This window comes from Neocloeon triangulifer, unplaced genomic scaffold (genome assembly GCF_031216515.1).
Source record: "Neocloeon triangulifer isolate White Clay Creek 2 clone unplaced genomic scaffold, ASM3121651v1 ptg000002l, whole genome shotgun sequence".
In the NCBI taxonomy this organism is placed as follows: domain Eukaryota; kingdom Metazoa; phylum Arthropoda; class Insecta; order Ephemeroptera; family Baetidae; genus Neocloeon; species Neocloeon triangulifer.
This window is the reverse complement of record NW_026775545.1, coordinates 219,462-247,311: the sequence shown is the minus strand read 5'-3', so window position 1 is coordinate 247,311 and position 27,850 is coordinate 219,462. Positions and strand designations below refer to the sequence as shown.

The following is a 27,850-nucleotide window of genomic DNA, read 5'->3' as shown; positions in this document are numbered from 1 at the left end:
ATACATTTCTTAGAGTTTTTATTAATACATGCAGGGTATGTACATGTAAAAAGTCACCTTAGATGCGCAGTTACAAAATTAAAATCAAATATGAATCAATCATCTCCCAATCACTAATATATCACCTTGATCTTTCATCTAAATGTATATGTACAGAAAAAAGTCCTGATGCACATTAGTCACATTCACCGAGCGTTACTTATAAATTCTCTAATTGATATTCATCAACATATATACGCGCTTACAATATAAAATGGGTATAAAAAAAATCATGTCATGGAAGATGGCAACGTAAATAGAATTTAAGCGTAAATTATATATATTCACATTCCACGAAGTATTGCAATGCAGACGGCATCATATATTGGCCACAAATTAATTAATTTCATAAACATTAAAATATAGACTCTCATCTGACATATTATGATATATTAAAAACTAGTTATGAAATAAAGGCTGAGCGGTTTCATCGTAACCGTATAAAAAGACGTAACACACACGACATTTATAAACTGCCCATTAAAATGCAATCACTCGACGTCTTCTCTAGAGTTTCTTATAAATTAAAATGCAGTGTCAATAAATAGAGGGTGCGGTTCAATTGGCCGATCAGAAGTTGGTGTCGTAGTCTGGCATCCTGGACCTGCGGCCGCCGCTCGAGTGGCTGCCGGGCCCTCTGCTGTAGTAGCCGCCGTTGGCCGAGCCGCCGTAGTAATAATTATTCCAGTCAGACCTCCAGCTGTCAAAACCCATACCAGGGTTTGCCGACTTTCCTCTCTGAAAAAAGAAAAAAACTTCATTAGTTATATATATCACTGAGGCAGATGGGGTCTTTTTGATCTCGGAGTTTTAACAAAATTGGTGCCTTTTTTCCTACAATCTTTTCAAATAAATTTTATTCAACAATTTAATGTAATATGTAAAAAAATGTGATTGTGACAATTCGGAAAAATAAACAACAACAGTAATCAGGAATAAAATTTAAAGAAAATTGTTATTTGGAAATTATTATTATTATTCACAATAGTTCTGGTAATAAATGTTAATTAACTAGCATGAGTGTAATAAAGCCGAGAATCCATTTCGCAGCTCACGGCCATCAGGTAATTCCCGCGCGTCAAAGTCGGTCGCGTAACTTGTAAAGGTTTGTGGCCGACGGCCAAAGGGTATCACCGATGGACATGATTCGGCCTCGGAAGCAGATCATACAATAAATTTGGCTGTTGAGATGGCCTCACAAAATTGTTGCCAAATCAAATTTCAAAGGCGTTTGACAAAAATAAAGGTCGTCGATGGACTTGGCCATGTAAATTCTTAGTATTCCTTTCTTTGTTAGAATTAACGCATCATTTTGAATATTTGCTTTTTTCCATCCGAAGAAATAATTTTCTAGAAAACATAGAATTTCTTCTCGCGTCACTAAACACGTAAGGCGTGTAATGGAGAGCACGTGCATATTTACGCGCGCATTTTATATACTTTTGATCTGCCTTTCACACAGGAGCGTGCTGAAGAGTTATGGGCGGAATAGAGCAAATGACGCGAAAAGAAAGTGCTCGTGGCGTCGACGACAAAAGGAGCGGTTCTCGCAGGTGCTGATCTTCTTTTGCCACTTTTACTTTCCTTTGTTGCTTTGGTAAGTGCGTGTGAAAAACAGGCAGAGGAATACACATTTGACGGCTTGATCTCTCACAATCACAAAAGCGGCTTAAGTTCACGAGAGGCGTCGCACTTTAGAGATTTTAGAGTTCACTCTCGTTTGACCCGCGTCTTGTGGATAATTAGATCGTAATTTGCATTCTCACAAAATGTCTTGACGCTCTCTCGCACTTTTTTAATTGTAGGAAAACAATATTCAAAGAGCGGGATCGAATCATCAAAAGTATAATAGCGCAAGTTTGATATGCACGGAAGAATACAAATCTAGTTTTTTTTTTTTTTTTTGCTACAAAATGATGCATTGCATTATGTAATAAATCTGATTTAAAAAAATAGAATCTTTTTTCCTTATTTCAAAGACTCCAATTTAATAAGTTTTCCATTTATATTAAAAATTTATAAATATTGAATAAATAATTAAACAATAAAATTCAAAAATCTAAAAATAATTTTTAAAATAATATTATAATTTATATATGATATATTTATAAATAATTAAAACTAAAATTTAATTCAAATATAAAAACATGTTCAACATTAACATACCTTTGAAGCATATCGAGGTTCAGGTTCTCTAGGTCTGTTGTCCCATCCGTCGAGCCCGTAGTGGTCATCGACGGCTGCCATGTTATCATAGCCGCCCATGTGGTCCTTGCTCAGCTCACTGAGCATAGCGTCGGACAGAATGACCGGCTGCTTTGACTGCTGCGCCTGTTGTCTGTTGATGAGCTGCAAAAAGAAAAATACAATCTTTTTTGTAAATAAAAACGCAGATATAATTTAAAATTTCATAATTGACCAATAAACATTTAATGAATTGATTGAGAAGATTTAAAAAAAAAACTGTTTTTGAATTATCAAATGGCATTCTTAAATATTTTAGATTTAGCCCCTGCGCAGAGCAAAGGTTATGCAGCACGTACAGCGCTCGTGCACTGCAAGTTGCGTAATAATAATAATACCTTTCGAAAATTGATATTCAAAGCAGATTTTAAATTATTTTTATTAGCTTAATTTTTATTGTAATTGCGGTCAAATAGGAGATGAATAAAGTGGCCAATAATTACCACCGAAACGCCAAATATGATGACGAAGAGCAGCGATGCAAGACCGATGACAATCACTGCAATGGCCCACTGTGGCAAGCCCTCTTCCTCCTTTGTGGGCAGAGGGGTCGAATCTTCGCTCGGAGGCACCACTGCAAAAACACAAGCCATTAACATCTATAAAAAAGGAGAAAAAACTTTTGATGGCTTCATTTTGCAACTTTCATCCTCGAAGCACGGGCGCGCGCGTTCACTTTTTTGACTTGTTGTTCGCTTTTATAAGTTCGTTCCCGGCCTAACCTTGCTCGTGTCTTCGGAACCATTACATTTTGTGATTACTCGCGGCGAACACGACACTTCGAGGGAAAGGCGACGCATTTTAAAGGACGAATTGGAGTGCGATCGTGAACATGAAATTCCAGAGCGTACATTTAGAACATGCATACAATTGTAAAGAATAAAATATTGCAGATGTGCACGCCAAGTATGCAAGGCCGACGAAAAAGGCATGTCATGCTAAGCAGCATTATTTTTTGGCAAAGTAGAAAATTTAAAATAACGAGGCAATTATGTCAAGCGTCACACTCAATTATTCTAAAATTTCAGTGCCATTCAGAAAGTCCTATCAGACCGTTGGCTTTAATTACTTCTTATAATATAAAATAAAACTAAAACAGAGAAAGAAAGTAAAGATTTATTATTTTAATATTGCTCACTGATTTAGTAATTAATTAAATGGAATAATGGCCAAATCCTTTATAAATTAATTTCCAAATTCTTGTCTCTGATGGATTTTTAAATAAATAATTATTGTTGTTCATTTGTGCAAATTTTAAGATCACATTTTTTTCATACGATTGAGGAATTTTTGGACAAAACGGCACCACCACTAGCAAGAATATTTCTGAAACTTGAACAATAAACATGATTTTGTTTTAAAAATTTTTCTTCGAAATATATTATATAAGAAAAGAAATTTTTAATTATTTACAAATTCGCTGAGAGTGAAACTAAGTAAGTAAAATTCAGGTCATTTGCATTTTCAAAGGATGTGCGAAAAAAAACTGGCTTTCAATGGAAAGAGAAGTCTCGAGCAGTGTGTTATTCTCGTCCTGAGATCTCGCTTCGGAGCATAGGCAGGGAGTCGCACGGACGGAATGTCAACCGAGTTTCTTGCTTGCTCACCTTGATGGTCGCTCTGCTCCTCGCCATGTTTGAATTTAAACGTGTATAATATATCAAGAGTTGGCTAAAAAAAATCGAGCATCCAGAGCAGTTCGCATGGAGGCTGGCTGCTTTGCCAAGTAACTTTCACTCTTCGGCGTTTTGCTGCTGGCCACAGCCTTTGCGAACTCGTGTGTGTGTGTTTAATTGAGTAACACGCCGCCGTCGCGAGACGAGTGGGGCATAATTATAAAAATAAAACGCGAGACAGGTATACATTTTACGAGTCTAATGGCAGATGAGCTAAAAGAAGTGGACGCGCCGTGCAATAAACAGACCATCGATCAGGCCTGTAAATAAAGATCTAATAATTTAGCACGAGAACGCAATTAACTTTTCAAGGCAAAACCTCTCTGATATCGCTGAGTACATCCAAACGTAATTGCATATTATATAAAATGATTTATTAATTCCAGAGTACAAGAGCAGTTAAATTAAATATAATCCCGTGGAAATTAAATTCTTCAAAAAACCCAGTCAACTGAGGCTCACTGAGGAGGATGGGGTTTTTTTGATCTCGGAAGTTTTGACAAAATTCTTGCTGGTGCCGTTTTGGCCAACAATTTCTTTTCATTTCAAATAGTTGTTTACTACATTTGAATTTAAACAATTTGTACATATAAACAACAATAAAAAAAAAATATCATGTAAAATAATCTCTGGACTTAAGAAATGCGAATTTCTCAACATTTAACTATCCATCATTTTTATGAATCCTTGCAATATCTAGCGACATGTGTGCAGATAATTAACTTTGATTAATTTGCATTCCGCCGTCTGATTGGTACTACAAGAGCTGCTGCAACACATGTCGTTGAACTGAAAACTAGGAAGTGAACAGAAATTCACCCAAGAACACGAGCGTGTTGGCGTTTCACTCTCGTCGTGTACATTTATATATTTTTATTGGCACCCGCCTATAATGCAATACCGGTTCGCTTAGAGTGCAGAAGTGTACATGTCTTATATTTTACACGCAGAATAACTGGCCGGCAAAAAGTGGTAGGAGTGAAAAAAACGCCCTGCCCGGCGGGCGCAACTGTAGCAAGGTCGTCTGCAAACGCCAAAATATATATTGCGGGCGTTCAAGTCTCCGCGAGAGGGACCCGCCCTAGCCGACGCCGAGATTCGCCGCCGACCTTGGAGGTCTTTTGGTTCTGCTCGATTTGATTATTAGTTATTCCGGGACGCGTCGGTTCCTTCGGCTTTGACGAGCTGCAGCTGCTGCAATTTTTCTACGGCGTTTGTAATAAATAAAAAAAAAAAATGATGAAGGTCGTTCGCGTTCAATAGCGTTGGGTGTGCCCTCGTCGTTGTTTTTCTGCCGCCAGTCTGACCGCACGCTATATAAAAAGGTGGCTTTGTCTCGATTGTTTTTATTAAATAATTGGATACAGGTTCAAAATTTATCTTAACGGTGCATTTGAGAATAAACAAAAATTATTCACGCTCTTCTCTACATATCTATTTTCTATCCGTAGCTAAAAAAAAAAGGGGGAAATTTGATAGGAACTTACCAATAAAGTCTGTGAAGTCGGGATCGATTTCAAATCTGCCGAGTTGCAAAGCTCGGGTGGTTTTCACGTCGGCCGCTTCCTCTTCCTCGGGAGGGCTGCTCTGCTTTTGGTATGGCTCGTTCAAGCTCTCGTGGAACATTTTCTTCAGCTGCAAAGTGTTCAGTTCTTTCGCCTGTGCCTCCAGCTGCACAATATAATCCACCAATACACTGCCCTTGCTACAAAAATAAAGAAATATTCGCATTATATAAATATTACAAAAAAGAAACAAAATGAACAATTGAAACCGGGCGAACCTTGTTGCAAAGAAAAAAGGACAACTGACCCCAAAAGGTGACCTTAAGAACCTAGGTTTTGTCGTGTCCAAACTAAAACTAAGTAGGATATGAATTAATAAAAAATTAAAAAAATAAAACGGAGAGAATTAAAGTTTAATAAAAAAAATACAGAAAGAAAAAAACTCATTTGCTAACCAATTTCTGCAAATTTTGTTTATTAGAATTAAAATCTCCCATTTTATTTTTTAATAATTTCTCCCACTTAGTTTTAGTTTGGACACAACCAGTCCCTATTTTCGTTTTTAAAGTATCAGCAGACTGCAGGTCACCTTTCGGGGTCAGTTGTTGTTTACTTTCTTCATTTTCTCTTTGAAAGGATGTTTGCCCGGTTTCAATTTGTCATCAAATCCACCTCAAGTGTTACGATTCAATTTAATTAAACTCTATTTAAAAAAAGAACTTACTTGAAACCGTCGATCCACACATTCCTGAACAGCTTATTCAGCGCGTCGGACTTTTCGTAGACCGCCTTGAGCTGCAAGAAGAAAAGCGCATTTTAATGGTATAACACATCTTTCTTGTTTTAATACAATCAGAGCAAATCCATTGGCCACTTTGCAAGCGAAATTTACGGCCATTTCATTTATGTTTACTGCTGAAATTTATTGTTGCGCAGCTGTACCCGCCGCGAGACCAGAGATGGAAGAAAAGTGTAATAAAGCGCCCACGATTGTTCTCCGGTTGCGTGCGTGCTTTATGTAATGCAGCAAGCGACGGAGGCAGCAGAAGTGACTCACCTCGGAGGTGATGTTGGCCGCCAGCGCCTTGTACTCGGCCGTGTTGCGGTCCATCAGTTCAGGCACCCAGTGCGCGCCGTCCGTTAACCTGATGGTGCCGACCAATTGGCACTCGCGCATACAAACGCCAGGGGTGGTTGGCCGCGGGGTCGTCGTCGTGCTGGTGGTGGTCGTGGTCGCCTCGGTGGTGGTCGTTGTGGAGGTGGTTGTCGTCGAGCGAGCGGCCAGTTCCAGGATTTTTTCAGCGCTCAAAGGCGTCGTAGGTGGAGTCGGCCACCCTGTGAATTCCGTGGTCGCTCTGCAAACATGGAGATGTTGAGGAGAATGAGGGGGCGTTTAATTAAATGCAATTAGAATAAATAAAATTATTGTGAACGGCCAACGGCGCACTGTGGAGAAAAACTATTTCACAGCAGGATGTAAAGGTAATGAAATATAATTAAGAAAAGAAAAGAAAGAAAGAGGTTTTTAATTTTTAATTCGATTATTTGATTGCACTGCAAAAAAAGTAGCACCAAATTTTCCATTAAAACAACAAAAAGCATCTGTTTTTTTTTTTTGTTTTTTTTTTTTGCTACTGACAATTTAAATAACTAAATTTATAAGATTATAAAAGGTTTGCATTAAAAAAAAAAAAGGAAAAAAAGTTATTTTTATCCATTTACTTTTTAATGGTAGAGATAAAATTGGTTGTATTAACAATAAAGTCAAAGCACCAGAATTTTATTTAAGTATAATAGAAAGAATTTATATTTTTGAAGAAATTGAAAATCTAGGAAAGCAGCAGATGATAAAAAGCCTGAAAAGCCTTAACTCTTCTTTTCCAATGAATTAATTGTTTTTTTTTTTTAATTTAAATATTAAATTATATAAATAGAAATTTAAAAAATATTAAAAAAAGTTAAAAATACATTAAATACAATTTTTATAAATAAATAAATGACTTTCTAAATTTACCCAAAAATCTATCAACGTTTTTTTTAAATTTTATTAAAATTTTAAATGATCATTTTTTTACCTGGTGGGCCATCCCTTGTGAATCTTGGGGGAGGACAGGCCGGACTCTCCATTATGATGGTCATCGCCGCCTCCTTCTTCGCCGTCAGGCTTGGGACTAGTAAATCTGAAGCTGCCGAACGGCTTCCTTGTTCCAGATCCAGGTTTCGGCAGGTGCGGCAAGTGCGATTTCGTCGTCGGACTGGCCGTGGACGTTTCGGGTTTAAAACCCGGGGGCAGCAGAGAGGCCACGTCGGCCGGCTTGGCCTTGCTGAGAATATCAGCGAGCAGAATTGGCGATTCGCTCGAGGCCTCCACCGGTTTGAATCCGGGGGGCAAAAGGAAAGCTGGCACGTCCTCGCTGATCTTGGCCGCGCTGCCCTTGTTGAAACCAGGGGGCAGCAGGGCGGACAAGAGGTCGTCGCTCTTCTGCTTGGTGACCAGGTCGTTGTCCTTGGTTGTGCCGTTCAGGCTTTTGCCGCCAAAGGGTCTCAGCGATGTGGCGGTGGCGTTCTGCTTGCTCTTGGGCTTGAAGCCGGTCGAGCGGCGCGTGGTCGACTCGACCTCCTCGCTAGGGGGTGCGCTGTTGGGGTCAATTTTGAAGCCAGGGGGCAGGAGAGCCGGATCGATGGAGTCGAATTTAATTATGGCAGGTTTTTCAGTGGTAGTTGTTGTGGTTGAACTAGGAGGCGCTTCTGAGGAAGACGGTCCTTCGGTCGTCGTAATCGGGCGATTGCGGAAGCTGCTTTGACCTTGGCGGGGTTTGAACCCTGGTGGCAGCAGACTAGGGCCAAGGTCGTCAAACTGGATGCTTTCCAGAATGCTCTGAGGGATGCGCGCCTTGCTCTTTTGTGGTCTCGGGGCCGGCGAGAATTTCCTTTCGAACAAGGGTTGCTCGGACGCTTCGGTGGTGGTTGTTGTGGTTGAAGAGGACGTCGGCTCTTCACTGATGGGGCGCGTCATCTCGGTGGTTGAGGTGGTGGTGGAGGAGACCGTCGTGGACTCGAGTTTGCTCGTCTGCAGGGAGGGCAGGACTTTCTCGTCCTGCTTGATTCCCGTGTGGAAGGGGATGAAACGGGCGCCGGACACGCTTCGGCTCGTCTGCACCGACGCGACGACCACCCAGCTCTCGGTCGAATTGGTCACGCTGACCTCCGGTTCTCCGGTGGGAGGAGCTTCCAAGTTGTTGGCCTTGCTCTGCACCTCGACCACTTCCGGAATAGGGGTGGTCACTTTTGGCTCGGTGGAGACGGCGGTGTGCACGGACACGGACACGCCAGTGCCAGAAGCTTCGGTCACCGATTCCTGCTCTTCTTCCTTCGCAGGGGCAGGGGAGGAGTCGATCAGCACGCTGTCCACGAAACTCTTGAAATTCTCCTCGGCCTCTGCAGGCAGGCGAGGTTTCATTGTGATTACCTCGAAGGTATCATTTTTCTGAGGCCCACTCACATCTGCAGACTCGTAATCGTACTGGGCATATTCGGGCAAGGTCGCAGGACCGTGATTTTCCTCAAACGCTGAAGGCCCTGACGGCCCAGAGGGACCTGAAGGGCCCGAAGGCGCTGAAAAATCAGTCTCGGGGACACCAGAGACCTCATATTCAATCGAAGGGACGATTTCGGAGGTGGTCGAGTGCACAGGGATGGTCGGTTGGAAGCGCCTTGTAAAGTCAAAGGGTGGTCGAGTGCTCGAGGGTTGCTCAACCTCAAAGGGTGGCTCGTCGACGGCAGAGGGTCGCGTCTTGTAACGCTGAGGAATACCACCGCGGTATTTACCCCTGCTTGAATCTCCCGAATTTCGCACCCTGGACGGAATAGGGGTGGAGGTGCCATCGACGGGGGCGCCCTTCGGCACAGTCAGGACGTTGTTTTTCGATCCGGGCTGAGACCTGGTGCCGGGTTTGAAGCGGCGCAAGCCGGACGGCTGCTTCGAGGTAGTGCTCGGACGCTCCGTCGTTTGGTATCGGCTTCGGGTGGGGTGAAAATCGTGCGCCTCGTAGATGTTCTCCTCGACGGGTTGCGGGATTTCGGGCGCGCGGGGAAAGCTGTTGAACGAGGTGTCCGTCTGGGAACTGAGTTTGCGTCCCGTCGGCGTCTCGAAGCGCGCCCTGTTTTGCGTGAAGCTCACCTCGGACACGGCGGACGGCGCGGACGGCGGTGGTCGGCGCTGCTGCTGCTGCGTCGGCTGGAAAAAGTTGCCGCGTTGCTGCGACGCCAGCCGGTCTTGCGGTTGGTATGTGTTGAAGTGGCTGGACGGCTGGAAGACATTGGGTGGCAGAACTTCCTGTCCGAAGAAGTCGCGTCTGTGCGAGGTGCTCGACTGCCGCGATTGGAACGGGATGAAAGCCGAGGGAGCTGCGTTCGGAGCAAAGTTGGACGAAGGGAACGTCTGCTGGTATTGAAAGGCAGCCGGACTTCCGAAGAAAATCGGTTGGCCTGAAACAAAGAAAAAAAAACATTAATAAATAATAAAATCGCTAAAAAAATTTAAAAAAAAAAATGTGAGAGTTAATTCTTTTTGTCCGTCACGGTTTAAATTTTTTTTAAGCGGTCAGTCACTCCGCAGTGACAAAAGCTCCACTTCTTCCGTTAATTGTCCGATTCACGGCTTAAATCCTGGGCCAACATTACTATTTACATTTTGAATAGAGGTAACAGTACGCGAGATTACTTTTGAGATTAAGCGATGTTTTATTTCACGCTCTTTGTGCACGTAAAATGTCACACTCATGCAGCAAGCGCGAGATGGTTTTTCTTCTTCGCCTCGGCGAGCGTGACATCCTGGTTACGTGAGTAAAAATTAACGTCATCTCTAGCTTGGCTAAAACGACCATTAGTTACCATAATTTACGTGCATTCAATGGAGGGAATCAACTTTAGATCTCTTCTCAATGGCATACATTATGTAATACCTGCTGATGAATAAATCAACTCTTCTACCTACAATAGCTGCTTTGTCCAGTTTTTTTTTTCAACTTCAACTCCTTTGTTAAAAATGTGCGAGTGACGTTGAAAATAAACTACTTAAACGCTCTTTTTGGTTTGTATTAACGCTCCTGTTTGCTTTATTTTATAACTTTGGAGAAAATTCCAGGTCAAAACGCTTCTGAATTGCGTAAGACAATGTTGGTCCGCTTGAGTAAAGCTAATGAGAGAGATGAGCTCACCAACGCCATAGAATGAAGATTTTAGAGGTATTATAATTTGTACACCGCTATATGTAAAGGCGATCACGCCGTGGCCTACTTGGGACTGTTGTGAACACACGAATCATTCAAGTCTCTGCGAGATTGCAGATCGAGCGCAGCTCTCGATACATATAGAGCTGCCGAGTTTCCCTTTCACTCTCGATCATTTCTCGTTGCGATTGAATTCCTTCTCATTGTTGAGCGACGTGTGAATTCAGTCATATTAGCAGACAAGATAACCATAAGTTCTTGATTTCGTTCTATAATTGAAATGTAAATATCTCTTAATTAAATACAAGTCCTAAGTAATTATGAGAAAATGTTGGATAAATATTTGTGTGTTTATCATACTTTTTAACACTTTTTAATTAAGCATCAAATTTAAATAAATGAATAACTAATTCATAAAGTTGTTGTACAAAATTAGGAAATTTAATAGATTGATAGTATATCAAATTTGTATTCAATTAACATTTTTTGCAAAAGAGAAAGCACAATAGATTCGCAAAGACCTTCTCATTGGAAGTGACTCATTTCGGGTCTTTCCCTATATTTGCGAGGAATAAATTGTTATTTACAATTACGTCACCCAAACCGAACGTGAATCGCACAATAATTGCCGCGTCTTGAGGCCATCATATTAATTTCAACGTTTTTCGCCACAGCCGCGACTCACTATGCAACGCGCTATGCAATAAACTTGACCATCCTACGGCAGAATATTGACAAACAACTTTCTTCACAACAGCTAAATCTAAAAGGCCATTTATTTGTAAATGTCTCCAGCGTAAAATTTTCCCATGATGAGCACAAATTTGTTTGATATGCGCCGACGACGCGAGCATTTACGGAATGCAAATCACCACCAATTTTCTCCTCATTAAAAAAGTCGACCTTTGCAAATGTTGATCACTCCAATAAACTTGCTAACAGGGTCAAAGGCCGTCGATAGTGAATTAATTTAAAGATTTTATTTCCAGTAAAAAGGGCAACCTTGTGTAGAAAGTCCAAATTGCTCATAATTTAAAACAAAGTTTTACGGAAATCAATTTTTCTTAAACTTTTACCATTTAATTTGGTAGCGGAATATGATTATTATTTCACGATTGTTTGTTAGGCAAGCGCGGCTCATTTGTATTCAATCCCCAGGAACAATCAGCCGCTCGTTTCATAAGTTTTACTTAATAACACACACGCTCCTCTATCGCGGCTTTTTAAGGTTCGTATATTCTCTGGAAAGGTCACATCAGAAGCGCTGCATGATGTTTTTTCAACGTTTCGGAAGGGGAGAGAGACACGAGCATGCTGTAAAAAAGTAACTGCACACACAATTCATATGCAATTACCGGCGTGTGTTTTCGGTTATCTGGCAGTAGGTCATTGGAAAGACATTTCGCTGCGAGCGAGAAAGGTTCGGCCGCTATAAAAATCGTATAATCTGTCTACAAACCATATTAAACATAATTAGACGCTGGTCTCACGCTTTTAATGGTTTGTGCATTTGATTACAATTCAACGTGTTCCAAGTTGAGATAGTTCAAGAGTGGAATAAACTAATTTTCTTCAGGCGCTTAAGCTTTAAAATGCTGTTGGAAAAAATCCATAGTGAATTAATGGATTTCTTTTTGATTGATAAAAGTCAAATTAAGAACAATAGAGGCTATTTTTCCATATCAGTGACAAAGAATTGGTAATTTAAACTTTTGTTGTGTAATTAATTCAATTCAATTCAAAATTGTTTTTAATAAATGCAAATTTACACAGCTTATGTTTATAAAAGACTTGATTTGACTGTAACAATAAAAGGAGTAAATGAGCAGTAAAAAAATTAGTGATTCTAATAATTTTTAAATAATCTTCTGTAAATACCTTTAAAATTTCCTTTTTTATAACGAGGAGCTTCTGAAATCTGCACTGTAAATAAAACTTCTCAATCTTTTTCCATAAGATCAATGTAAATTTTTATAAGTAAATTGACCTAATGATTTTATTTTTTTATTTTAATTCGGTTGATATGAACGTGATTTGCTGAAATTTTTATCAATTTTGATCTGACCCATTTTGAGAAAAAAAAAATAATTATAGAAAATTCCCATAAGAACAATGTTAAATTTAAAAAATTCAGTTCAATAAATTCAATTTTTCTTATAATTTTTTCCTGAGAAATGACATCGACAAACCAATACATATGCTAATGTAGAGACAAAAAAATTACTATCAACAAACAAATCAGGCCAATTTTTTGCTAAATACTCTCCCTAAGCATTTTTTAACTACAAACGTATCTTAACTTACAAACAATCTTTTGAATTCATTGATATCTGAAGAATTGAGGATTGTGAAAAATAATCTTCTTCAAGCTTCAAGGCTTTTTTAAAGAAACATTGTTGACTGAATAGTATTTAAATAAACAGATAATTATAAGAAATTGTCTTTAATTTGATCTGATTGCAAGTTGCCCGTGAGACGCCATTCTTCAGGTTGCGTAACTATTCATTATTTTATATATATTGTTCTATTTGCAATTAGCAGTAATTGGCATTTCTCCTAGAGCTCTTTTATGGGAACGAAATAGACAATACCGGTTTCGACGTGCGGTGCTCCCCGAGCATCAATTCGCGCCAAGGTCGCTCTTCATTGAATGGGACAATGGTTTGTAGAATTGCATGCATGCGTTCAGCAAATTCCGCTGCAACGCGTTCTCGTGACCGAATAATTTGCCGCATTAATTATATTCTCGATAACGCAATTTGCATTACTTTCAGTGTGGCGCAAATCTCGAAATTTATACATACTCGGCTGCTCAATTAACTAAGCAAGCATCCCAATCAAATGGAGCAAATCGAGAGACAATCTCCTCCCTGCTGAGAGAGAGTTTAAGAAAGACTTCGCCTGAATAATTTGCCTCTCTCGCAATCAGTAAAATTACCGAGCAATCTCATCTCTGAAAACAAGCTTGGCGACTTTCATATATATTTTATATTGCTCTGATTTTATTTTTAGCAACTCTTTGAATTCAAAGAGAAAATATGAATCATTTTGCAATGATTGTGGAGGAAACACTAATAAGAGGAAAATTTCTTACGGAGATTTTCAGAATGATAAAAATTCTGCGTTTTAACCTTCTGATTTCCCATCTGTCACTTCTTAAGGATACAAGTACTCTCAAAAGATGTGTGACTAATTCCTCACAAATGATGCATTTAGCTATGGCAAATGTAATTTCCAAGTTTCGCCGAATTAATAAAGAAAATTTTATAATGGTGAACCTTGAGAAGTTGAAAATAACAAGGTTTACGCTCAATTTTTCATTTTCAGAGACATGCGAGTGCGACTAATTTGTTTGCCAACGGCCTCTTATCAACCATGTAAGGCTTGCCGAGAAATTTTTTCTTCATTCATTCACAAACTGCAGCGCTCTTTCGAATTAGAGAGTGAAATGTACGAAAACAGACGGCGCAGCAAATCGAGGTCACTCTTAATTTTGTCCGGCCGGCGGCTCATCACTTAACTAACAGTGCATAAAACGCGTTCCTCATTAGGCACAGGGCAAACAAAAAAAGTACAAGAGCTGAAAGGATAACTTTGCATTTTAAGGTCAGCTGGTCGGTCCGCGAACGACACGAGACGTACGTTGTGTCAGTTGGTGCCGAAAAAGTAAGAAGTTCAATCAGCGAGAGAGCACTTTCTCTCATCTTTTTAATTTTGACAAGGACGCATTTTGTTATGAAAACCGTAAGTAAATGAATGATAGGTGTAAAAAATGCTGATCTCTTTTTTTGTCTGAAATGAATGGACTATTTTGTTCAGATAATTGCATTGATGCACACTTTCTGTTGGTGATAATGACAAAGGAGTTTTTTGTCGGTTGCTTTTTCTCGTAGATGCATATTCGAAATTTAATAACGCTATAATGGAAATTATCAGAGCAAAATCCATTATTTGGAGAGAAATTATTATAAATAAAAAAGAACTTTAATTAAAAAAAAAAAATATGCTCACTGCAACAGATGAAGTCTTTTTGTTTTCGGAAGTTTTAGCAAAATTGTTGCTCGCAGTGGTGCCGTTTTGTCCAACGATTCCATATACTAAATATTACTCAAATATTAAAAATTTATTTTCAAGATTTTAATATAAAATTCAATTATTTTATCATTGCAGCAAAAACAGGTCGGCCGTTCCTTCATAAACTGCATTTCATTGCTTATTTATTTATTTTTATTTTTGTTCTGCGCGACGACTCAATTACACAAGAAGTGTTTTAGGAGCTTACACCGGGAGTGTCAGCGCGGAGAGGCGAGTTGTTGAAATGTTAAAGTACCGTGCATATGAGTATTTCGTAACGCGACGAGGTATATTAATATTTAAAAAGCTTTCTTTTGTGAGTGTTGCTCTTAATCTTTTTATATACAAACACATACGGACAAAATAACTCGTTTTTGTTGTTAATAATCAGTGCGTTGTTATATTTTCAGATGTTTTAAATTAAATTATCTTTAGCTTCAATAATGATAAACTCAAATTTTTCGTCGTATTAGCTGAATTTTTTTTTAGAAGGCAGCAATAAGCACGCTAAGGATACATTGCATGAATTTTTGGTGTAAAATTACAATAGGTTTCATTAAAAATATTAAAAAATTTTCGACTGGCGGCAGATGGGGTCTTTTTGATCTCCGAATCTTTAGCAAAATTGTTCCCATTTTATCCAACTATTCCTTTCTTTTCAAATAAATTGTTTTTAATAATTGAATGTAAGCAATGTAAAGAATTTGGACAAATAAACAACAATAATTAGCTTTATTCTAACAAAAAACAATTTTATCACAATGAATGAATTTTTAATTTTTAGTGTAAAATTGTAATTTTTAAATTTTATTCATATTAAAAGTTATCCTAAATTGACTGGGTAATATGTAAAAAAAATCAGAAATTTTAAATACGTTTGAAGTCTGTTAAGGTAAAATTGCGTCGTAGACGGAACTTCAATATTTGCGTTGATCTTGTTGGAAGAGTGGAAACCGCAAAAAGTATAAAATGTACAAAGATTTTGAGCCTTATTTACAATCCCAAAAATTAAAATGACATAATTATGGAAATGAGAGTTCTGAGTGAGCACGTTTTTATTTGACAGTAAGAACATGTTGATTTATCTCGTTGAAAATGACTGAATATTTTAGCTGTATTTTATTCCGTTGATTGGTCTTTGTTCAGCCAAAGGTATGCAACTTGCAGTGTCGCCCATCTCACGAGTTATCGACTTTCTTCGTCTTTCGTAATCACATTTTTATCCAACGCGCGACAAATTAACGGATAAAGGCGTTTCTGCGGTGCATTCCAGCAGCATTGGAATCGACCACGTTCCTCTCACGGACGAAAGTAAAAGCCTGCTTTTGCTTTCCGCAGTGTCATGCACACGAGAGAGAGAAAAGCTGCTAATGAGACGCGAGAAGGTGAATTGTTATAAAATTCAATTCAACACACCCAACAACTGCATCTCGTTCAATAATCTTTGCATCGGCCTTTCTACAGAATGCCCAACTGAAATCACTTTTTTATAAAATTGTAGAACTTTCGCACGTATATTAATAAAAATTCTCTCTGCGCCCATATTTCCTTTTTTGCGCATTTTGGGTGCAGCTTAAGTGCTGGAAAATCGACCCACGCCTTGATCTTGGCTTTCTTAAAACAATGGACCGCCTCCTTCTGTCACCTCGTGAATCACGAAAGGCGTAATTATTTTGTTTACCGACAAATATAAAAGTATAAAAACAGGAAGCACGCGTCGATGTGGGAGAAATTCGCGGATATATTGATCAATTATGCACTTTCAAAAAATTCATGTATCCAAAAAGTCGGCTCACTTCCTCTTGCCAAATGCGGCGGTTTCCTGCTTCTCTCGACAGGCTAATGAGGCGCGCGCCTTCTGCGGTTTTCGCACTCAACCATTAAAAAAAAAGAATAATCTCGGAACTTGTGGATGGAGATTATTATTTTATTGTATAAAAACGAAACTTTCCATCCTGTGCCTTTTGAGGACGAACTTTTTCTAATCCTATAAACCGCAGCTGGATTATTGGCATTGGAATATATTTGGTTAATTTAATATTTATTTTCTTTCGTCTATAAGTGAAATATTGTGAATTAAATTATTATTTGTTGTTTATTTTCCCAAATTGTTACCAAAGAAAAAGAATGGAGTTATTAAACAATTAAAGCTATTTAAACGGGACATAATTTAACTGGATTAATAATTTTCACCAAAATTAACAATAAATGAACATAAACTAAATGTAAAGAAGAATTTGTTGCAGGATTTCTCTCCCAAAGCATAAAAATTGGCTACGCATTAAATAAGATATTTTAAAACTTTTCTAAAAATTATTCATTTAATTAAATGAAAGATAATTGAAAAAGCATAAATTGTTTAATAATTACCTCAATTTTTATCATTTTAAATGCTCGCCAATGTATTGAATTGCTTGGAAATAGTAAAGAAATTTGCTTAAAATTGAAAGATTAAAATTACCCCATCCGCCGCAGTGATTGTTCTTTATTATTAAAAACTTAAATTAATATTTCGTAATGAGATGAACGTTTGCAAATATTTTAATTGAAATAATTTTAGATTGGAATGGAAGCTAAATTTACAAAATTAATGAACAAATTTTTAATTGATTCGAATTTAAAATTAATTGCATCGTGAACGATTAATTTAGTTCGCAGACGGTTCCTTTTTGCTATTGTGTGCGTGCGAATGTCATGAGTGAGTCACGCCGATTGTTCTCGTCAGTGCGCCTCGAGTTATTGGCGAAGACGTTTGCTCGTCTTCTCGACATTGTGTTTAGCAGAGGCGATGAACACCTCCGCAGGCGCGTCAGTGAAACGAAAAAACAGTAATTGGCAATCTACCATATTAGGAGCGGTCGAAAGCGAAGGAAATAAAAATGAAAGAAGAAAAAACGCTTGGGGTCACTGATCGCAGCGTGCAGTCGAAAATAATTGTTAAATTGCTTGATTTATCGGATAATTTCAATAATAATAAATCAGACGGGAAAGTAAAAGCAGAATGTGGTGTTTGGAATTTCACAGGCCAAAAATAAATTATAGGATAGATTGAGGCCAAAATGGGCCAAAAGAATCGTAAATAGTAATAAGCATCAAATAAAGAATTGAAAAAAAAAATTGTTAAAATTGAAAGGAATCAAGAGCAATAACTTAATGGTTAATTTTATAAGGTTTTTTGTAATATTTTGAAGAAGTGCTTTTGCAAAAATACGGCCCGATTAATTTTGATTTCAATTTTTTCTACATTAGCATTAATTAGAAAATTGAATTTATTGGAATAACTGAAGTTTTAAAATTTAAAATTGTTTCTTAAGGGAATTTTCTAAAATAATTTTGTTCTCAAATTGGCTCGACCAAAATTGATAATAATTTCACCAAATCACGTTCAATATCACCACAATTAAGATGAAAAAAATTAAATCAATAGGTCAGTTGACATCGCAAATTTACATTGATCTTATGGGAAAATTTTGAGAAATTTTATTTACAGTGAAGATCCTTGTTAATTCATAGAAACCTTTTTTCAAATTATCCCTCCCATGTAAATTTATATTAAACAAGATGAAAGAAATTAAATTTAAAATAAAACTTTCATTTTGCCACATTTTATTGAAATAATTTAAATAAAAGAAAAAATAATGCAAAATAAGGTCGCGGTTTGATTGAAATCCCTTGATTTACGCCAAGATTGAGTGAATTATGAAAAAATAAAACCCACAAGTAGGTGGACAATTTTCTTTGGCCTTGTTCGAACCCTTGAGCAGTGCAAAAAGTGACATTTTATGCAAATCAAGATCCGCCTGCGTTTGAATTAAAATTCACTCGCCGTCGTGGAAAGTGCATCTCGCTTACTTTTCAGCTCCTGCCATATTAAATTAAAGTTCCGGTGCCGACGATATGGCTTGATAGTGTAATTTGAATGCACCGCGAATCCGCACCGAAAGTCGGCCGTGACCTTCTATTTGCTTCAAAGTTTCTTTCCCAGCAGAGCGTTCGAGAAAGAAAAATTACCATTTCTTCATTGCCGGTCAATTTTGACTCGTGGCAGTAAAAAAAAGGAGCAATAAATAGAGATAAGAAGAGGAATAATTCATCTTTTAGTTTTATCGGCGCGCAGAGGAAAGTGGGCGAAGTGGGCCGCGATGCCGCGCTTGAGGAACAACTCGAAAAGTGAAAATGCGCGACGAGAAGAGAGAATAAAGACGGGAAGGAAGAATTCAATGCCGTAAAAATAAACAATTCATGCTCTTCAAATTCAATAGCAACGACCTCTAAAAATAAATAACGCGTTATGCCCGCCTCTGTACAAAATTTACATAAATTGTTCAAAGCTTCTCGATAAAATTTCAGATAAAAAAAGTGTGAATTAAAATTCACTTTAAAAAATTAATTACGAAATTTAGCAAAATTGCTAAAATTCAAATTATTTAAAAAAAAAATCATTTGCTAATTAAAATGGAAAATTTTATAAAATTTCACTTTTCTCGTCCGTACTCGTATATATTTAAACTTTATTTAATATTCATTTTAAATTTTACTCTTCATGCCTAATTTCACTTCAAAAATAAAAGTTTAAATTTCCATAATAAGAATAAAAATAAAATTATATTTATAACAATAATGTTAAATTTGATTTTTTATTTAAAAAATGTAATTAATTGAATAAAAATTAAAAAATTAAAAGTAATTAATGAATATAAATTTATGTAAATTTAATAAATAACAAATTGATTTAATATCAGATCAAATTTTATATTTTATATATTTTAACTATGGTTAACTTTTGAATAAATTTATATAATTAATATTATATAAAAAATTTATTATGAGAATAATTAAATGAGGTAAACAAACATCTGATTATACGAAATTGGTGTGTACGTGTTTTACATGCATATCATTGTGAGAACTAATTTCAGCACAACCTGTCTTTTTATAATACGAGATAGATTAAGTAGTTCTCTTGCCAAATGTGCAGGATAATTTGAGCAATAAAGAGAGCACCCGTGTCTCGTCGATAAAACTGCAATTTTGAAAGTTTTACCAGGCAACGCAATTGAGCGTGCGAAAAACGAGTGAGAATTTTCTCATTTCTTCTCGCGCTCGATCTCTCGCCACTGGAGTTTGCAACAAGGAAGTAGTGTAAAGTGATAGCCGGACTGCGTAATAAAATTAAATCCCATGCTTTTTTGTTTGCAAAGTCGAGACAAAGAAATAAAATTTTCATAATAGATAATATTTTATGACACTTGCGGTTGAACAGTTGCAAGCTTCCTTAGCAGGAACGGACAATTTTTAAGTATAAAATTAAAAATAAAAAGTGATTTGCTGACCTTTGATGAGAGAGTTTGTAGTTTTGAAACGTTCTGTGCCTAAAAGAACAAAACGGAACAAAAGTTTTTTTAATGTTTCGTCGTTTTTTACCTCTCAGGATGTCCAGGTTCCAGAAAAAGCATTGAATCACCCATTAAATTGAGTGATTTGAGTCGCGAATAAACAAAAACATGATCATTATCCACACAATCATCAATCATCACTCAGAAATCAGCCTCAAAATTAGAAAACTTACCAAATCAACCCCGTCCCACTCCCCCTCCCCTCTTACGGCTCTCTCTGTCTGTCTTTTTCGCCACCAACTTGTTGGAGGGAGGGAGTTGGGAGGCAGTGAGAGGAAGAGTAAAAACAAAGTCGTGCAAGAAAATTCCTGCCCTGCAACCCCGTTCTTGTTTGCTCGTGTGCGGAATTCGCTTTAGCCGTTTTTGTCTGCGCGTCTTTCATTTTTAGGCACTGCGTTCGCGGCGTGCTTTCATCTTTCATCGTTTTTCATTAGTTTTCGTTTCAATTTTCGCGTCCGTTGCGAATTTTAAACTTAAGATTGTCACGTTTGAATCTTTCTCTAGATCAAAGAGAAAACAAGCAGACGAATGGAGGCAAATTAGGTGAGAATATGTATGAATTAAGTTGGGAACTTTTCGTCAACTTTGACTGAAAGGAAATTTTAAACGCCCGTCAACTTTTCGTTGCTTTTTTCTTTTAAATTCGAAAATATTAATCGTCTTGCTTTCAAATCTCAGCAGCTTGTCTCCCGTAATTTTGCGATTTCTACATACGCATCATTATGGATTCGTCTGTGCCAAAAAGACGTGTGGTTCCGGTCACCGTCCCCTTCGACGAATTAGACGCAATCCTCTTTGAAAATTACTCTGGAAGGTTTGTCACTGCATATTTTTTATTTCTGCAATAATTGTTGATTAAATTTTTTTTAGACAACAAATCGCAAGAGTGCGTAAAAATTCCAAATTGTCGGAGGAAATGAACGTGACGGATTCGCTTCCAAATGTGGAGACCATCGTCATTTCGCATTCTAACCTCAAGGACAATGAGCTCGGTTTGGAACCAAAACCTAAGAGATTGAAGCGAAACTTCACCTTTGCTGGATACAAAGATGAATTCGACAACGACCAAAAGTACAGCGCCTCTAAATACCAGCTATTCTACAGAGCACTTGAGCAAAAGAGGGTTAGAATTCTTTTTTCTTTTCAAATTATTGATTCTAAAATTTTACAGGAGACTTTCGAGTTCCATTCCTATCTGAAAAGATATTTGAATGATGAAATTCAACCTGTGAAAAGTGCCGCAGAGCTAGCTTTGAAGGAGCTGCCACGCTGTTCAATCTTGTCAGCTGGCAAGCAAAAAATGTACCTCAGACTGAAGGCCAAGTACAAAGGACTGAATTCTCGTGATGCTGAAAAAGATGCTATTTTTCAAGTAATTTTTAACCCAAGTTTGTTTATACATAAGAAATATTCATTTTTTTTCTATTCCCAACAGACCCTTTGTAGGGTTGTGCACAGTGAGCAAAGAGATTACCTCTCCTTTTGCCAGAATCAGGCAAAATACTCGAGGCCCATTGATTACGAAAGAGTGCTGCCAGGCCTCATCAATTACATTGAGCGCTCACTCTTTGTAAGTTAATGTGTTCCTAATTATTATTCATTTTGTCATATTCTTATTTTTCCTAATAGCATCGGCAACAATCAACTCCTCTCGAGTATGAAGCCTTTTACCATTTGCACTCTGTCATCGACATGAACAAGTTAACACTCAAAAACTTTGGTTTCAAGCCTAGCAGGATGCTGATGGCCCTTGTAAAATCCTTGTTAATTCTGCAGTTAATGTATATTAATGCAATCCAAATGCAGGGCCAGGTTCCATTTACTGATACAGTATGCAAATTCTATAAGGGACTCTCTTTGGAGAGAATGGCCGAAGAAATGGAGTTTCTGGTGCCCTCGGACAACTCCTTGGGGTACAAGGCCAGAAAACAGGATGGACCGTGCATTTACAAAACTCCAAGTAATTTAACCATTTGCGCAGAAAATGTAAAACAAATTGAAATTAAATTTGCAGTTAGCTGCGATCCAAACGCTTTATACTTTGGTGCCGAGACTGAAGCTAAAATTGTGACTTGCTCGAGCGTCATGGAGCTTCTGGTGGATATTCATCCTTACAGTCTGCAAAACTCGGCAACTAGAAGGGACATTCCCGTCATAGTCAAGATGCTTGACTGTAAGTTCTTGCATAAAAAGCAGTTTTAAATTTAAAAAATAAAATTTTATCAGTGCCTGATGGCTCTCAGAAGAAAGTGGTCTTTTTGGACAAGGCTCTCCCTCCATTGGAAATGACCACTTACGACAAAAAGGTTTGGGCTTGCAAAAGAGCGGTCAGAGAACTTTTTGCAGCAAGTGACATCAAAGCTTATAAGTATGACAAGCACACAAAATAGATATTTCTTGCATTTAAAAACTTCTCTGTAGCTTTTCAAACCTTGATGAAATTGAGCTGAACAAAGAGAAAGACAAAGGAGATGAAGAAGAAGAAGCATCGGATGATGAAGAAATTCAGAATGCACAGGAGGAAGATTTCCCCTTAATGCCGCCACCAAATGCAAATATTGTTTACGGATTGTACAGCATCGAAGAACGCGGACACAGTGTCCGCCCAATTAACCTTGTAGTAAGGTCTAGTTACCACGCCTATGAGGTGATGACTTGCTTCTGTTTTTAAATAATGAAGCAAAACATGATTATTATTTTGTAGATCAAAAGTGGCAGCGATGAGAAAAATTATTTGCATTTCTCGGTGAAGTTAGAGGAGCAGCCCGAATACGGCGCTCAGTGCACGACGATCAGCGAAGTTTCTCGAGAGTGGATGGCCTTGTCGCTGCGCAAAGGATCAATGCTATGCAGAGGTGCGACCAGTCTCTTTAATTGCATTCTTTTTACATCAAAAAAATAATTAACTATGTGACCACCCACTTCTTTTTAAATATTTATGGCAAGACTGTTTTGGAAAATAATGTGTCAATTAATTTTTCTTTTTATTATATAAATTATTTATATATTGTATTAAATAAATAATCAATAATTGGATTTCAGTGCGCGTGGATGCCAAGACACTGCAAGTAATTCAGGTGCAGAAAATGAGAATGAAGGCGCTGAAGCAAGAGTGCAAATCTCGTGGAATGCACATCAACTTCCGAGCGGCCACTTTGCATCATGTTTTTAGCGAGCTGACGGAACTGGAGCCCGGCAGCTACATTTTGCAACTGATCCCCATCGAGGGTGTGGCCCGTCTACTCGAACATGACACCACAGACACAAACCTCCGGGGGTATTTTTAAGTCTTCAATTTATTCCTCCAGTTGATTATTGAATTAAAAATTACAGGGGCAGCTTCTACAACCTCCACTTGCATTTCCACAAGTCAAACCACCTGATCGGCCCCACGAGTCACATTCCATACTCTCTGATTGACCCTTTGGTGGCCACTCCATATCATGTGGAGCATAACAGGGTGCCAGCCACTTTTGAGCCAAAAATCGGATTCCCATCTAATCCCATTAATCCTCATATTGGGTTTGTATTTAAATATAATATTTTTTTTTCTTTAATTTCTTTTTTAAAATAGCAATCCTGAACAACTTGTGGCGACGACTGAGCCGACTGAAGAGGGTAATGAAGATGGCTTAGATTTGGATTTTCACATCAGTGATAATGAGAGCTTGGAAGAGTGGATGGCTGAAAATGAAACCAGAAACTGTGCAAAACTCCTTGAGGAGGCACTTGGGGATACGCTTAAGGAAGCGCTTGATCAAGTTGAAACCGAAGAGCAAGTGGAAAAACAGCCCGATTCACCTGAAAAACTCGTGACAAATGAAGAGGATGCCGACATCATGCGCATCATCATGGAGATGCGAGTAAACTCTCCAATTTCGCACTTGGGCTCTTACATGGGCAGCAGTGTTGCTGGTCAAGCAGCTGCTGCTTCTCATCTTACGTTCAATTAAAGGTATTTCTCATTTAGCCTCTAAAAACTTTTAAAACTGGTAAATAGTAAAATAGGAAAGAAAATAATGAAGGTTTCCTCTAGTTTTTGGTTAAAGATTGCATTGTTAGGTTTATGCTAATGAGTTGAATTTCAAGAGAAACGCGACCTTTTAGACCTTCCTTCCTTCCTGTAGCATATTATTTTACTTGGCGCCGTTTCCGTTCTCGAGGAGAAATAACGTGTTGCGCGCGAGCATAAGTCTCGGCATTTACCACAGCCAGGGTCATTCGCTGGCTTTTTGAATTACTCGGATCAAAACAAAGAGAGAAACTGGGCCGCGGCTTGCAAACTATTGCATTTTTTCGTGATCCACGCTGGCCACTGATGAGGAAAATTCGACCTCGCACTAGCCAAATAAGAGAGCGGTCTAATTATCGCGCCCAAACACCCGAGGCTCGACTGCAGTTTCATTAATGATTTCACGCACTCCAGATCGGATTTCGCTTTCAGACTTTTATTGTTATACACGTGCATAACTTTCTACTTCATTGTTATGGAAATAAAATTAAAAATGCGCACCGGTAGCAATGATGTGGATAAAAAAGATAAAAAGCGATCAACTTATTCAGAAGCAACCAAGCTGAAATGCAGTCGTGAGGATGCAGTCTTTTTAAAGAGTCATGTTAATCCAGGCGAAAAGTTGTTTTGTTTCGCTTTTGCATAAAACATCCGAAGCAAGAAAAGATGAACAGAGAAAGATCACTAAATAAAATGAAAAAAACGGTGCTTTTTTCTCTTTCGTTTTTTTCTTATAGGATAAATTATTGGAGCTCTTGAGCCGCAGCCATTACGATAGGTATATCATTATTTCTATTATTTGTACCTCGAAAATCCAAGGTCCTTGCTTTCCCTGTGTTGCTTTTATTTTCTCGGAAATTTTCCCATGACTGCAGCTCGCTTGAAAAAATATTTTAATTGAAAGTCGGGAGAAAAACGTTTGCATTCAACCTCACATTTTGGGACCGCATTTATATATATTTCTACGTTTTTGGTGCGGCGCGAACAAGCCAATTCATCTCTCGAGCGAGACTCATCCGCAGGCTTGTTTGCCTACTTTCTTCCTCGCAGCATCTTCACGTCAAATACATCCAGTTTTTACTTTCCATCGTCAAGCGTCGACTCAGAACCGCGTGTCAAGGACATCCCACTTGCGGTCATAATGAAAAAGCTGGAATTATTGATGGAATCGATTTTTTTTAATTTTATTATTCATTTAAAACAAATTTTATTTTTAAATAATTGGTGGGGAATTTGGATGTGTATTATTTTCTACAGAGGTGAAAATTAAGTGAGAGGTTTGATTTAAATCGGAGCGGATAAATTATCGCTCTGCCCGTCATTCAAGCATATTTGCCGGATCACGATTTGTAATTACGCTTCAAATTGTACCTACTTGTAGAAGCTTCTCCACACACAATTAGATCTCACTGTGCTTTAGAAACTCTCGTTGCTCTCTTTAAATCAAGTGTGTGCCCGGCCGGCTGTGATAATTTGTATTAATATGAGCGCGCGCGTTTACAGCCTGTGCCAATCGCTTCCGATGTCGGGCACGCCGGAGAGAAATTTATTTCATACACGTGCGTTGCGCTTATTTGAGAAGTGTATAGGCCTTTGGGGAAAGGTGGCCGCAGAGAGCTTTTATAATGCGTTCACAACTAGATGCCGGATTGCGAGCAAACAAAGCGTGTCCGTGGGCAATAATTATGCAACTTGTAATTACTGCACCTCACTTTTCCAGTTTTATTGTATTAAATTTTATTTTCATTCATTTATCGCGTGAGAAATACAGGAAGCATATTATAATTTATAAGTAATTCCTTTTTTTTTTAATTTTACGGAAGAAAAAGGTTAACAAAAATTATGGTTATATTTATAATTAATTAAACTGTTAAACAAATAAGTAGAATAAAAAATTATTCCAAAAAAAGTAAAAATAATTTTTTCATAATCAATAATTTTCGATAAATATTTTTTTTCTTTTTTGCAATTAGTTTTTTCTTTTGAGTGCTTAATGAGCTTAGTCCAACGTACCCCAATTGGCTCATAAAGACTCCCTTTAAATAAGTTTTATTTCCTCACCGCTGGATGTTACATGGCTAGGGAATTCTCGTGAATTGCATCAGCACATACCTATTGTATTGATTGAGCTATAGTGCCGGATGTTGAGCAAACACCGCTTATTGGGCAGTTCTCGAATGCACAAACTTTTGTGTTTTGCAAGCTGAGAAGCATTCACTTGAATCAATTTTACTGCCATGCGGAAATAAATTATTAATGCGTTCAAATTCGTTTTAAAAATATTATTTTTTACATTGAATTCATATTAAATTATAAAATTCAACGGAGGCAGATACGGTCGTTTTGATCCCAAAATTTAAATTTAATTCTTGCCAGTTTGGCCCAACAATTTCTTTTATTTTAAATAGATTTTTCACTAATTGAATATTGATTGCACGAATAAAAAATAATGGGAAAAAAAAGATATTCTTCAATTTGTTTTGAAAAAAAAATACTCTTATTTTGGCACAGTCAACTCAAGTTTTTACAACAATAGGAGCCATTTTTTTGCAATTATTTGCAGTCTATCAATGTCAATAATGAGTCTTAAGGTTATAAACAAATGTCTTATTTTCCTCGCTTTTATTGACTTGATATATAAAAATAGTTTTTTTTTCCAGAACTTTATACGCTTTGTGAAATAAAATCCATCTAATTTTATCGCTCACATTCAATAGGAAAAGGGTACTTTTTGATCGTGCCTTGAATATTAGATTTGACATTTCGCCCCTCTCTTCGTAAAGGCCACAAAACCTGCGCTCGTAATATGCAATCGTGCCGGATTATTTTCTCTTTCACATATACCATCGCCGAGCTCAAAATGTGTCTGTTTCTTAAGAGCTCTACCTGAGCGGATTAACAAGGAAAAAAGCACATATATCAAAAATAAGGTTGGCTGGTCGCGTGGTCACTCACCTTGTTGCTGGAATGTGGGTGTCGCAAACACCGCCAGTATCACAAAAAGCACTAAACTGCTCGATGACCGCCGCATTTTGGTCTTTTCTTCTAAAGTCAAGTGAAAAGGCCGAAATGCATTTAACACGAGTTTGCAAAAATTATCAATGATACGGTCACTGTTCGGCACCACTTCACGAGGAAACACAAATCCTTTTAAAAAAAATCGTTTCTTGCGCTCTCACGCTGTATCCGTTTTTCAGGTGTGCAAAAGTCGGTGCATCGCTTCCTCACGGCAGATGTGCTCCGAGCCCTCTCAGGTGCTACTAACCTGCCACTCCGCCGCAAGTTACTTTCTGCCCGTAAGAAAAAGAGAAAGCCTCCTGTTTACTACTGCCGCCTTTGCGTGACGTCACAACCTGAGAAACTCCACCGTGGCCTACAGAGGGCCTTTCAGTACAGCCTTTATAATAAGGTTGAACCAAAAAGCATCCAAATGAAATTATCAATTGTATTGTTACTTAACTTTGAAGAAAGTTCATCACATATTTACATTGAGAAGTCTTCTTTAAACTATTCCAAAGTTGAAATTATTAGTGAATAGATTTTTGTACCACACATGGATTATTTTGTTTCATAAATGGATTTCACATCTGCAGGTTTTCATAATAAAATCTGGTTAATATACAAATCAAATTATTTTTACTTATCCGAAAACCTTAGCATATTTGCATTTGAG

At 37.8% G+C, this 27,850-nt stretch overlaps 2 protein-coding genes across 3 annotated transcripts; one reads left to right on the top strand and one right to left on the bottom strand.

The window, feature by feature from the left end:
• Nucleotide 1: 1 nt before the first annotated feature.
• LOC132204136 (mucin-2-like) lies at nt 2-27,479 on the bottom strand. The gene is made up of 8 exons (XM_059632426.1): nt 27,133-27,479; nt 7,540-9,952; nt 6,522-6,819; nt 6,189-6,259; nt 5,447-5,664; nt 2,727-2,857; nt 2,206-2,388; nt 2-777 (listed from the first exon to the last, which is right to left on the bottom strand). Exons 1-8 carry the CDS (start codon nt 27,206-27,208, stop codon nt 610-612), a joined length of 3,558 nt encoding a protein of 1,185 aa, XP_059488409.1. The 5' UTR covers nt 27,209-27,479; the 3' UTR covers nt 2-609.
• On the top strand, nt 20,464-27,796 carry LOC132204145 (uncharacterized). 2 transcript variants are annotated; one of them, XM_059632450.1, is made up of 15 exons: nt 20,464-20,708; nt 20,847-20,979; nt 21,036-21,288; nt 21,337-21,537; nt 21,601-21,735; nt 21,795-21,917; nt 21,972-22,125; nt 22,180-22,338; nt 22,392-22,533; nt 22,587-22,812; nt 22,870-23,020; nt 23,208-23,442; nt 23,499-23,687; nt 23,740-24,120; nt 27,375-27,796. In XM_059632450.1, the coding sequence occupies exons 2-14, from the start codon at nt 20,888-20,890 to the stop codon at nt 24,116-24,118; spliced, it is 2,439 nt and encodes an 812-aa protein (XP_059488433.1). In that variant the 5' UTR covers nt 20,464-20,708; nt 20,847-20,887; the 3' UTR covers nt 24,119-24,120; nt 27,375-27,796. The 2 variants fall into 2 exon arrangements, with proteins under 2 accessions (XP_059488433.1, XP_059488422.1); XM_059632439.1 differs by having other exon boundaries at nt 20,465-20,708; nt 20,844-20,979.
• Nucleotides 27,797-27,850: the final 54 nt, after the last annotated feature.